General features: G+C 44.6%; 1 protein-coding gene across 17 annotated transcripts in view; it reads right to left on the bottom strand.

Moving 5' to 3' along the window:
- Positions 1-13,944, bottom strand: part of LOC132399124 (putative protein MSS51 homolog, mitochondrial) — an 81,164-nt gene that overhangs the window by 50,348 nt on the left and 16,872 nt on the right. For 16 of the 17 annotated variants that reach the window (XR_009513878.1, XR_009513883.1, XR_009513876.1 and 13 more), the window contains 2 exons: positions 13,560-13,684; positions 8,236-8,799 (listed from right to left, as the gene is read on the bottom strand). Coding sequence is in view for 8 of the 17 variants with exons in the window: in XM_059979131.1 (XP_059835114.1) it covers positions 8,236-8,799; positions 13,560-13,684 (689 nt within the window). In the remaining 9 variants the exon portion in view is untranslated. Of the gene's footprint in view, positions 1-2,592; positions 2,652-8,235; positions 8,800-13,559; positions 13,685-13,944 lie in introns of those variants that run through there. The other variant, XM_059979136.1, reaches the window with a different exon arrangement.

The following is a 13,944-nucleotide window of genomic DNA, read 5'->3' as shown; positions in this document are numbered from 1 at the left end:
GTGGCAGTGTTCAGTGTAGAAGCTGCCTCACTGTAATAATTATTAAGGCTTGCTTAGAGTGAGACTGCAAATTCCAATCCCTTTTGCCATTTGACACTGTTAACAATTGAGCAATCACTAATTAGGCAGAGTGGGCTGGAATTATGCCAGTCTTTTTGAAAGTGTTTTGTTATTAATATAAATTGATCTGTCCGTGTGAGTTTGTAAAGCCCTGGGAATGTGCTATGCAATTGAGAGCTTCAGTAATTTATTGACCTGTCAGCTTGGTGGCCTTAATCGCTCCACATGTGCTCATGGATATGAATACCATTGCATGTAAAATGATAAATGTCTCCATCTGTTGCAGCCATTCACAAATCTGGGCACAAGAGTAAGCCCACTTCAGTAAGACCACAGGGCAATACAGGCTCTTCGGCCCATAATGTTGTACCAACCTCTTAAGCAACTCTGAGATCAATTTACATCTTCCTTCCCACATAACTCTCCATTTTTCTATCTTCCATGTGCTATCTAAGAGAACGTTAAATGTCCCTAATGTATTGAAACAGAGAAAACCTAAAACACAATGCAGGCCCACAAAGTTGTGCTGAACATGTCCCTACCTTAGAAATTACTAGGCTTACCTATAGCCCTCTATTTTACTAAGCTCCATGTACCTATCCAAAAGTCTCTCAAAAAACCCTATCGTATCAGCCTCCACCACCATCACTGGCTGCCCATTCCATGCACTCACCACTCTGAGTAAAAATTTACCCCTGAAATCTCCTCTGTACCTACTCCCCAACACCTTAAACCTGTGTTCTCTTGTGGCAACCATTTCAGCCCTGGGAAAAAGCCTCTGACTATCCACATGATCAATGCCTCTACTACAATCCCTCGACTGGGCATTCCATAGATCCGCCATTCTCTGTGTAAAAAAACTTACCTCTGACATTCCCCCCCCCCCCCATACTTTCCTCCAATCACCTGCAAATTATGTCCTGTCATGTTAACCATTTCTCTTCTGGGAAAAGCCTCTGGCTGCCCACTGAATCAATACTTCTTTACATCTTATATACCTCTGTTGGGTCACTTCTCGTGCTCTTTCACTTCAAAGAGAAAATTCCTAGGTTGCTCAACCTATCCTCATAAGACATGCTGTCTAATTCAGACAGCGTCCTGGTAAATCTCCTTGGCACCCTCTCTAAAGCTTCCAATTCCTTTCCATAGTGAGGTGACCAGAACTGAACACAATATTCCAAGAGTGGTCTAATCAGGGTTTTATAGAGCTGCAACATTCCTCACGATTCTTGAATTCAAACCCCCAACTAATAAAGGCCTATGCACCATACATCTGCTTAAAAACCCTGTCAACTTGTGTGGCAACTTTGAAGGATCTATGGACGTGGACCCCCATTATCCCCCAGTTCCTCCACACTGCTAAGAATCCTGCCATTAACCCTGTACTCCGCTTCCAAGTTCGACCTTCCACTTCACACTTTTCTGGGTCGAATTCCACCTACCATTTCTAAGCCCAGATCTGCAACCTGTCAATGTCGCATTGGAATAGAGCCATAGAACACTACAGCACAGTACAGGCCCTTCAACCCTCCATGTTGTGCCGACCCATATAATCCTTAAAAAAAAGTACTAAACCCACACTACCCCGTAACTCTCCATTCTACAACAATCTACAACAACCTTCTACGCTAACCATAACACCAACACCAGCTACCTTTGTGTCATCTCCAAACTTACTAACCCACCCTTCCATATCCTCATCCAAATCGTTAATAAAAATCTGAAGTACAAGGGGTTTCAGAGAGCAGATCCCTGCAGAACATCACTGGTCACCAACCTCCAGACAGAATACATTCCACTTACAACCATCTTCTGTGGGCAAGCCAATTCTGATTCCGACACAACCAAGTTTCCCTGGATCCCATGCTTCTTGACTTTTTAAATGCGTCTACCATGGGAAGCCTTATCAAGCACCTTACTACTATCCATATACACCACATCCACTGCTCTATCTTTATCAATATACTTCGTCACGTTCTCAAAGAATGTAATCAGGCTCTTGAGGTATGACCTACCCCTTACAAAGCCATGCTGATTACTTTTAATCTGACTGTGCTTCTCCAAGATAAATCCTGTCTCCAAGAATCTCTTCCAATAATTTGCCCACAAATGAAGTAAAACTCGCTGTTCTATAATTCCCAGGGTTAGTTACCCTCACTCTCTTTCCTGAAAAACGTGTGAAAAGAACAGTTCTAAACATAAATTTGAGTAGAGGATCCAGAAAAGGAGTTAACCAGGATTATCCTTGGGGACCTGAGTTATAAATGTAGGTAAAATAGGTTTATTCTCTGGAACATAGGATAGGAGAATGAGGAGAGATCTTATAGAGGTGTACAAAATCATGAGGGGTATAGATAGGGCAAATGCAAACAGAGGTTTTCCCTTCAGGTTGGGTGAGACTAGTTCATGGGGTTTGGGGTGAAAGATGAAATATTTCAGGGAAACCTGAAGGGGAACTTCTTCACTCACGAGGGTGGTGCGATTTTGGAATGACCCGTCACTAGAAGGTGAGATCTGATTCTATCAGCGCAGATGAGTTGAGCGGCTTCACATGTTGTAAATTTTCTCTAATTGCTGCTTGTGGAGCCTTTCTGTTAACCAACCAGTCAAATCAAGTCAAGTTTATTGTCATTTAACTACATGCATGTATATAACTATATAATGTATTTAGAAATGAGAACACGTTTCTCTGAACAAGAGTACAAAGTATAGTAGAACACAACACACGATAACTTAATAAACTCTACAGATGAATCATACACAAGTAACAAACTAAAGTGCATGAATTAAATATTGTACAGTACATAACACATTAACCAGTGACACTACGAAGATGATACAGCAAGGAGTTCAGAAGCCTAATGGTCTGAAGGAAGAAACTGCTTCTCATCCTGACCGTTCTTGTTTTTATGCATCGTAGTCTCCTGCCTGATGGTAGAAAGTCAAAGAGGATACTGGATGGATGAGTGGGATTCTTAATAAAACTAAGGGCCCTATGTACACAGCGCTCCTGAACCAATGCCCCCGTTGGATGGTAGTAAGACCCCTTTGATCTTCTCAGCTGTTCTCACGGTTCTTTGTAGGGACTTCTGGCCCGAAGCTTGGCTGCTCCCATCCCAGATGGAGGGTCAGTGCCACACCTATGTCTAAAACTGGCTGTAAAGTACCTTCAGATATTGTGAGATGCATGCAACTCCAACTGAGGCAATGCCAAAAGATGAGGATGTTGTGGTCTGACTTAGGCCACATTCACTCTGGTTATCAGAATCACAATGGTGATTAGCATTGCTAAGGCCCAGCTGGGACAATCGGTAGCATTTCCAAGAGCGATAGGCATTGGGAAGTCAGCCTGCAGCTTCTCCAAAGGATAAGGGTGAAGGGAAAACTCAATGGCAAATGAACCGAAAACTCAACAGGATACTTAAAATCTTCCAAATAAACTCACAGAAAAAATAGGGGCCATAAAAGAAACTTGCATTCATAAAACATTGGTTCATTCATTCAAGGTGTCCCTTTGGAAGTGTAGGCACTGCCCAAACCACAGCTTCCCAAGTTAAGCCTGACTCCATGAACAGCAAAGTGACTTTGACTGGTTTTATTTTAGCATAACACACCATTTGCCCGTAATACCCAACAGGTCGGGCAGCATGTGTGGAGAGATAAATGGAATCGATGCTTCAGGCCAATCACATGACAGGTTTACAAATTGCTTCTTAAATGATATGGATCCCTCTGTTTCCAGTGCTGATGACCTTGCCAAACGCCACGTGAATGTCAAACTTGCATGGTCTTACCACATATCTGTTTGCTCAGTGCCTGGTTCTACTGAACGATTATGAGGTAAGTCCTGTCACTTTTGATAAGCAAATAAACATGCATATATGAAAAATATTGTATATGCCTACATTGCAAGACAGTATGGCCTCAATCCCTAACACCCCACAGCTGTTGCCTTTGAACTAGATTGTGGTCCCCTTGAGATGGAAATTATTTTCTGGATTGGGACAGATGCCTTGAGGGGTCTGCACCCTCCTCCAGTTTCAACTCTCAGTGTAACACAGGCAGTTGTCTTCAGGCTCCAATACCTCCTCCCTGATGATAGCAATGAGAAGAGGGCATGTTCTGCATGATGTCCTGGTTCGATCCTGACTTCTGGTAGTGCTGTCTGCATGGATTTTGCATGTTCTCCCTGCATCTGCTCAGTTTTCCTCTGTTCCCTCGTGTCCTCTCACCACAAAGTTGAGAAACCTGGGACTTTTCTCTTTGGTGTGAAGGAGGATGAGGGGAGACTTGACAGAGGTGTATAAGATGATAAGAGGCATTGATAAGTTGGGGGTGTTGTGGATAGTCTGAAGGGTTGTCAGAGGTTACAGCAGAACATCGACAGGATGCAGAACTGGGCTGAGAAGTGGCAGATGGAGTTCAACCCAGATAAGGGTGAAGTGGTTCATTCTGGTAAGTCAAGTTTGAAGACAGAATATAATATTAATGAAAAGACCCTTGGCAGTGTGGTGGGTCAGCGAGATCTTGGGGTCCATGTCCGTAGGACATTCAAGGCTGCTGCGCAGGTTGACAGTGCTGTTGAAAAGGCGTAAGGCGTGTTGGCTTTCATTAACTGTGGGATTGAGTTCAGAGCTGTGAGGTAACATTACAGCTGTATAAGACCTTAGTTAGACCCCACTAGGCATACTGTGTTCAGTTCTGGTCACCTCATTACAGGAAGGATGTGGATACTATAGAGAGAGTGCAGAGAAGATTTACAAGGATGTTGCCTGGATTGGAGAGAATGCCTTATGATAATAGGTTGAGTGAACTCGGCCTTTTCTCCTTCGAGCATTGGAGGACGAGAGGTGACCTGATAGAGATGTATAAGATGATGAGAGGCATTAATTGTGTGGATAGCCAGAGGCTTTCTCCCAGGGCTGAAATGGCTAACAAGAGGGGACATAGTTTTAAGGTGCTTAGAAGTAGGTACAAGGGGGATGTCAGAGGTAAGTTTTTCACACAGAGAGTGGTGGGCGCATGGAATGCACGGCCAGTGAAGGTGGTAGAGGCAGATATTTTTTGAAGAAGTTACGAGGAATGTTGACGAGGGTAAGGCAGTGGATGTAGTCTATATGGACTTCAGCAAAGCCTTTGGCAAAGTTCCACATGGAAGGTTAGTTAAGAAGGTTCAGTCGTTAGGTATTAATGCTGGAGTAATAAAACGGATTCAACAGTGGCTAGATGGGAGATGCCAGAGAGTAGTGGTGGATAATTGTTTATCGGGATGGAGGCCGGTGACTAGCGGGGTGCCTCAGGGATCTGTTTTGGGCCCAATGTTGTTTGTAATATACATAAATGATCTGGATGATGGGGTGGTAAATTGGATTAGTAAGTATGCCAATGATACTAAGGTAGGAGGTGTTGCGGTTAATGAGGTGGGTTTTCAAAGCTTGCAGGGAGATTTATGCCAGTTAGAAGAATGGGCTGAACGTTGGCAGATGGAGTTTAATGCTGAGAAGTGTGAGGTTCTACATTTTGGCAGGAATAATCCAAATAGAACATACAGGGTAAATGGTAGGGCATTGAGAAATGCAGAGGAACAGAGAGATCTAGGAATAACAGTGCATAGTTCCCTGAAGGTGGAGTCTCATGTAGATAGGGTGGTGAAGAAGGCTTTTGGAATGCTGGCCTTTATAAATCAGAGCATTGAGTATAGAAATTGGGATGTAATGTTAAAATTGTACAAGGCATTGGTAAGGCCAAATTTGGAATATTGTGTGCAGTTCTGGTCACCGAATTATAGGAAAGATATCAATAAATTAGAGAGAGTGCAGAGACGATTTACTAGGATGTTACCTGGGTTTCAGCACTTAAGTTACAGAGAAAGGTTGAACAAGTTAGGTCTCTATTCATTGGAGCGTAGAAGGTTGAGGGGGTATTTGATCGAGGTATGTAAAATTTTGAGAGGGATAGATAGAGTTGACGTGAATAGGCTGTTTCCATTGAGAGTAGGGGAGATTCAAATGAGAGGACATGATTTGAGAGTTAGGGGGCAGAAGTTTAAGGGAAACACGAGGGGGTATTTTTTTACTCAGAGAGTGATAGCTGTGTGGAATGAGCTTCCTGTAGAAGTAGTAGAGGCCAGTTCAGTTGTGTCATTTAAGGTAAAATTGGATAGGTATATGGACAGGAAAGGAGTGGAGGGTTACGGGCCGAGTGCGGGTAGGTGGGACTAGGTGAGAATAAGAGTTCGGCACGGACTAGGAGGGCCGAGATGGCCTGTTTCTGTGCTGTGATTGTTATATGGTTATATAATAGGTTCTTTTAAGAGACTCTTAGATAGACACATGGAGCTTAGAAAAATAGAGGGCTATGTGGTAGGGAAATTCTAGGCAGCAGCTAGAGTAGGCTACATGATCAGCACAATATCGTGGGCCGAAGGACCCATAATGTGCTGTAGACTTCTATGTTTCTATGTTACGACAGAGTGGACAGGCAGCACCTTTTTCCCCAAGTCTAATATGAGAATACTTTTAAGGTGATTAGAGGAATGCTAGGGGGAGGGGAGGATGTCAGAGGTAAGTTTTTTTACATAATGGTGGTTGTGGGGAAAGTGCTGTTAGGTGTGGTGGTAGAGACAGATACATTGGAGGCTCATGGATGAAATTAACAATGGTGAATTATTTATTTATTTGTAATTTCCTGTTCACACGTGTAAAGGAGAATTAACTAATTATTACCCCAAATCCAATACAGTACAAAAAACATAATAAGATAAAGAACACGATAATAAAAACACAATAAACATAAATGACAGACAGACGGACAGACATACTTTATTGATCCGGAGGGAAGCTGGGTTTCGTTACAGCCGCACCAACCAAGAATAGTGAAGAAATATAGCAATATAAAACCATAAATAATTAAATAATAATAAGCTAATCATGCCAAGTGGAAATAAGTCCAGGACCTATTGGCTCAGGGTGTCTGACACTCCGTGGGAGGAGTTGTAAAGTTTGATGGCCACAGGCAGGAATAACTTCCTATGACGCTCAGTGTTACATCTCGGTGGAATGAGTCTCTGGCTGAATGTACTCCTGTGCCTAACCAGTACAAGATGGCATGTAACTTGGACAGCATCCTCTTTTCAGACACCACTGTCCGAGAGTCCAGTTTCACACCCACAACATCACTGGCCTTACGAATGAGTTTGTTGATTCTGTTGGTGTCTGCTACCCTCAGCCTGCTGCCCCAGCACACAACAGCAAACATGATAGCACTGGCCACCACAGACTCGCAGAACATCCTCAGCTTCGTCCAGCAGATGTTAAAGGATCTCAGTCTCCTCAGGAAATAGAGACGGCTCTGACCCTTCTTGTAGACAGCCTCAATGCATAAGATAGTTAAATACACAGATTGATTGTAGGTCCATAAAGTGATGCTAGGAGTGTCTGTACATAAGGTGACTGACAAGAAATGACCAAGTTGTGGTGGTTGGAGGCGTGGAGGGAAGGGTTAGTGGGTGGAGGTGCTGATCAGCCTTACTGCTTGTGGAAAGTAACTGTTTTTGAGTCTGGTGGTCCTGATGTGGATATTATGTACGTGGGAGAGAAGGGGTTAGACTGCCCTTGGAGTGTAGATCAGCTACTCCAAGAAATTCGGCACAACTCCATGCACCGAAGGGCCTGTACTGTGCGTACTGAACTATTTTCTATCCCAAAGGTGTGCAGTAGTTAGCTGCTGTATATTGTCCCTCATGTGTACAGTAGGTGAGTTTCTTGGGAGGAAACTGATGGGAACGTGGAGAGAGCAAAATGGGATTGGTGCAAGTAGATGTTCGATAGTCTGCCCAGACTCAATGGGCTGAATGGCCCATTGCCGTGCTCTACGTCCCGATCCATGACTCCTGCTGACTGCATCCACCTACAAGCGGAAACAGGAACAATCCCCACTCCTATTCAGAATTCCATGTGATGGCACATATGCCAGTGAATTTTCCAGCTTTTTGAACCTCCCCACTCCAAGCCTGAGCCACGTTAGGCCCACCTGAGTATTCTGTTTTTATTTCAGAGTTCCTGCCACTGCAGAATTCTGCTTTGACGGTCATAAACGGATGCCACACAAATGAGCAAAAGATCTTCTGGGAAAGGCAATGCTGCTTCAATTAAGTTTTAAGTAGGCTCAGCTTACCTGGATGAAAACCTATCACCAAGTCGGGCCGGGCAGCTCGTTCCGACTCCACCATGGTCTCCCAGTACTCGTGGTACAGGCCTTTCCACCCACTCATGTATACTCGTCTCCTGCCAGCATAGGTCTGCAAGGGTGGCCTTATGGTAGGACCAGCTACCACCTCAGGCCCAATCATGACCACCTCAATGCCCTCATTGCCTGGGAACATATGAGCAAGCTCATCGTAGTCTTTCAGCCTGGCGTGGAGGGTCTCGGTATGAGAGGCCCCAATGACGTGAATGGCGAGGGGTTTTTCTAATGGGTCGATGCCGAAGCTGTGGAGAGAAAATCCAATTGTCACCGGCCTGGTCTGAAAGTCAGTGGTCACCCGTCTGATGGATTCCAAGAGCTCGTCGTCATCGGGCCTTGGTTTCCCGGCGTTTGCCCACAGTATATCCATGTGCTTGCAGTGCAAAACCGAACCCAGCTTGGCATCGAGGTCCTCCTGCATCAAGAACCAATCATTCCAGCCTTTCACCTCACTAACTGCTCTCGTCCAGTCTTTGCTGGGGAAAGGGATGTCACCTAGGAAGCAAAAGAGCAAACTTCAATAAAGTAATAGAATCACACAGAATAGAAACAGGCCCTTTGGCCCATCATGTTCATGCTGACCCTATCTACCTGCATTTGATCCCTAGAGTTCTAATGCCTTGACAACTCAAGTGCTTGTCCTGCTGCTTTTTAAATGTTGTGAGAGTACCAGAGTACAAGAATCAAGAACACTTGAGCTGAAATTATTTTGTGCTGGATCGTAACTGTATGTGCTGTGTGTGACTGTACGTACTGTTCTTTGCGCCTTGGCCCCAGCGGAACATTGTTTAGTTTAGCTGTATACATGTGTGGGGCTGAATGATGATAAACTTGAACTTAAAGTTGAAGACCTATGGACAAATGAATCTTGGAGCTACAACAAAAGCACAGAGTGTAGAGCTCTAATTTGAATAAGGTTACTAATAATTTAACCATGGATGGTCCCAGGCCCAGCTGCAAAAGGAGAAGGGTTGGGCATGGAGTTAGTATCCCGTCCTGTAAAGCCCAGAGTTCCAATGACCTCATTCCTGGGGAAGAGGGACCTTCACCTTGAAGACATATGAAGCTGTGTAGTGAAGCCAGAAAGAACAGGGCTGATAAACCTTCTACGGGCCCAGGACAGAGGACCTGGTGAGGTGTGGTCAGTGGCCTATGCCCCAGTAGGTGTGATGGGCTTAAGAAGATTATTACTGATGCCACCCACCATTCCAAATGGCAAATACCTTCCTCTCCCAGTCCCTCCCATCTGTTTCCAATAGACCGAGTGAGTGACTTCTTCGTAACCCAGCCAGTCAAGGTTTATGTGATTTTGGTTTATGATTACCACCTGTACCAAGATACAGTGAAAAGCTTGCCTTGCATACTGCTTATACAGATCTAATCATTACCCAGTGCATGGGGCTAGGACAAGGTAAAACAATAACCCTCCAGAACAAAGTGTAAAAGCTACTGAAAAAGTACAGTGCAGGTAAACGACAAATTGCAAGATCTTCAGGTACATCTTGAGGCCAAGGGTCTATCTTATCAAAGAAGAGGTCCATTCAAGAGCATGAAAGCAATGAGATAGAAGCTGTCCTTGAGACAGGTGCTTTCAGACTTCAGTATCTTCTGCCTGGTAGGGAGGGGAAGGAGAGAGAACATTTGGGGTGGATGTGGTCTTTGATTATTGAGACTGCCTTACTGAGGCACGAAATGTATAGACAGAAAATGGAGGCTGGTTTCTGTGATGTGTCATAGAATTATACAGCATGGGAAAAGGACTTTTGACCCAACTAATCCACACTACCTGAGCTAAACCCTACATCCATGACACTTCACATGCTCTCCATCTCCATGACAACTTAAAATTTCCTGACGCTGACCATCTCATTTTCACCATGAATGTCCAGTCTTTAAACACTTTTATCCCCCATCAAGAAGGCCTCAAACCTCTCCCTTTCATTCACAACAAAAGACCAACCAATCCTCCTCCACCACCACCCACCTGTGACTGGTAGAACTGGTCCTCACCCTCAACATTTTCTCCTTCAGCTCCTCCCACTTTTTTCAAACTCAAGGGGTATCTGTGGGCACCAGCTATGCCTACCTTTCTGTTGGATAAGTAGAACAGGTCACATTCCAAGCATTCCCTGGTAATGCTCCCTAACTCTTCCTGGGCTACATTGACAACTGCATTGCTGTGGCTTCATGCACTCATGCTGATTTCGTCAATTTCATCAACTTTGCTCCAAATTCCATTCTGCTCTCAAATTCACTTGGTCCATTTCTGAGATTCCTCTCCCCTTTCTCGATCACTGTCTCCATCTCTACAGGAAAACTGTCTACCGATATCTTTCATAAACTTACCAATTCCCAGAGTTACTTTGACTATACCTCTTCCTTCCCTGTCTCCTGTATAAATGTTATTCCCTTTTCTCAGTCTCTTCATCTCTACCATATCTGCTCCCAGGGTGAGGCTTTCTTTCCAGGGCATCAGAGATGGCTTCCTTCTTCAAACAACAGAGTTGCCCTTCCTCCACCATTGATAATGCCCTCACCTGCATCTCCTCCATTTCCCAGACATCTGCACTCACCTCATCTTCCCACTGCCTTAACAGAGATAAAGTTCTTGTCCTCACCTATCACCCCATGAGCCTTCACATCCAACACACCATTCTCCACAACTTCAATGGCAAACACATATTTGCCTTTCTGCAGAGATCGCTCCTCTGTAATTTCCTTGTCCATTCATGCCTCTCCACTAATTTCCGTCCCGGCACATATCCCTGCAAATGACAGAAGTTCTGCCATCTGACATCTGCCCATTCATCTCCTCCTTCATCTTCATTCAGGGCCACAGACAGTCTTTCCAGGCGAGGCAACACTTCACCTGTGAATATGTTGGGATTGTCTATTGTGTCGTAATTCCAGTGCAGCCTCCTCTACATTGATGAGACACGGCATAAATTGGGTGACCACTTCATCGAGTACCTCCGCTCTGCCAAAAACAGCATTTCCTATTCCCATTCTCGTTCTCACATGTCAGTCCATGGGCTCCTCTTTTGCCATGATGAGGCCACTTGCAGGGTGGAGGAGCAATACCTCATATTCCATCTGGGTAGCCTCCAACCCGATGGCATGAACATCGATTTCTCCTTGAGGTAAGTTTTTTCCCCTCCCCTTCTGAGAGATTGAGCCGTATTCCCCTCCCCTCTGAGAGATTAAGTCACCTGGGACTCTGGAATTCAGAAGAATGAGAGGGGATCTTATAGAAAGATACAGAATTTTGAAAGGGATAGATAAGATAGAAGTAGAAAAGTTGTTTTCATTGGTAGGTGAGACTAGAACTAGGGATCATTGCCTCAAGATTCAGGGGAGAAGATTTAGGACGGAGATGAGGAGAATCTGTTTTTCCCAGAGAGTGGTGAATCTGTGGAATTCTCTGCCCAGGAAAGCAGTTGAGGCTTCTTCTCTAGATATATTTAAGATACAATTAGGTAGATTTTTACATAGTAGGGGAATTAAGGGTTATGGGGAAAAGGCAGGTAGATGGAGCTGAGTTTACGGACAGATCAGCCACGATCTTATTGAATGGCAGGGCAGGCCTGATGGGCCGGATGGCCTCCTCCTGCTCCTATTTCTTATGTTTTTATGTTATGTATGTTCTCTTGTTCCCAACTCTAGCCTCTTACCTCTTCTTCTCACCTTCCTATCACCTCCCCCTGGAGCCACTCCGTCTTCCCTTTCTCCCTTGCTCCACTCTCCTCTCTTATTGGATTCCTTCCTCTCCAGCTCTTTACCTTTCCCACCCACCTGAGCTCATCCCACCACTTTCTAGCTAATCCTCCTTCCCCTTGCCTCACCTTTTTATTCTGGCATCTTCCCCCTTCCTTTTCAGTCCTGAAGAAGGGTCTCAGCCCGTAACGTTGACTGTTTATTCATTTCCATAGGTGGTGCCTGACCTGCTGAGTTCCTCTGGCATTTTGTGTGCGTAAGGTAAACCCACCTCCCTCAGTTTGTGTCATCTCCTTCCAAACTCTTCCCACCTGTATACTAGTTTCCATGTGTTTTAAATGTTGTACTTATACCTGCCTCAAACACCTCTCTGGGAGCTCACTCAACATACCCACTACCCTCTGTGTGAAAAGGATATCCTTCACACGACCTTTTAAATATAACCCCTCTCATCTTAAATCTACATGTTTTGCTTTTGACTCCCATACCCTGGAAGAATGACAGTACCCATTCCCCTTTACCCTTTGTGATTTTATAAACTTCTATGATATCCTATCCTCCAGGGAAAGAAGACCCAATCAAATTCATTCTCTCCTTATAATTCAAGCCCTCCAGTCCAATGAATGCCTTCATGAGCCTTTTCTGCCCCTTTTTCCAACTTTAGGCAATTGGAAGTACACACAGTGCTGTCTCACCAATGTCCTGTACAGCTGTAATATGACGTTCCTACTCTTGTAATCTGACTGATGAAGGAAAATATACGCCACACGTCCTCCTCAGTCATCATCATCATGTGCCTTGTCGTATGACCTAGACGATCATCGTCTTCTCTCTGTCTTTAACCTGTCTGCGGGGAAGACCCCCTTCATACTGTTGCTCTTACCCTCTTCTCTGCCCGTGACCATGATTGTTCTTGGCAAATTTTTCCTACAGATGTGGCTTGCCCTTGCCTTCTTCTGGTCGGTGTCTTTACTAGACCGGTGACCTCTGCCATTATCAATACTCTTCAGAGATTGTCTGCCTGGCGTCGGTGGTCACACAACCAGGACTTGTGATCTGCACCGGCTGCCAATACGACCATCCACCACCTGCTCCCGTGGTTTCATGTGACCCTGATCAGGGGGGCTAAGCAGGTGCTACACTCTGCCCAAGGGTGAGCTGCAGGCTAGTGGAGGGAAGGAGCACCTTATACCTCCTTTGGTAGAGACGTATCTCCACCCACCCCTTCTTCAATGCCCCATCTAAATGCCTCTGAAGCAGGTTAGTGAACTGCTCTTGGTAGAGACCAGAGGAGGAAGGAACCTTAGATTCCTGACTTTAAGTGGAGACTGAAAACAAGTTAATGGGGTGTGTGCTGTTTTGTTGCCTTCTGTTCTGCATGGGTATGCATTAATGTGTGGCGACTCTTGTGGCCCGCCCCTGACGTGTGTTGGTTGTTAACGAAGCATTTCACTGTTTATTTTGATGTAGATGTGATAAACAAATCTGAATCTGAAGCTGGTGTTTAAAATACTCGCAATGCTGAACTGAGCACTCAGTACCTGTGAAAACCAGCCACTCCAGCAGCCGGTCTATTGCTGCCCATTTCAGTTTCTTGCAGAACTTCTTGTGCAGTGGCCAACTAACTCGCTGGCACTCCTTCCCGCAGTAGTAAACATTTTGGCATCTGAAATTCCAAATGGACATCCAGTCTCAGTCAAAACTTTTCATAGACATTGAATTAAAGAAACAACCAGTTTACATGGGGCTTTCAAAACATTATACAGGACGACACTTTATGCAGTAATATTCAAAATCACGCCATCATACACAAATATAGTTTGAAGTAAAATAGTCAATGTACTAAAATATCATAGACATTTTAAGTCATTGGAAGAATGGTTAGACCATAAGACCAAACACACAGGAGCAGAATTAGGCCATTCA

This window comes from Hypanus sabinus, chromosome 9, assembly GCF_030144855.1.
Source record: "Hypanus sabinus isolate sHypSab1 chromosome 9, sHypSab1.hap1, whole genome shotgun sequence".
Classification (NCBI taxonomy): Eukaryota; Metazoa; Chordata; class Chondrichthyes; order Myliobatiformes; family Dasyatidae; genus Hypanus; species Hypanus sabinus.
Note: the sequence above shows the minus strand (reverse complement) of the source record. Positions and strands in the feature narration are given on the sequence as shown.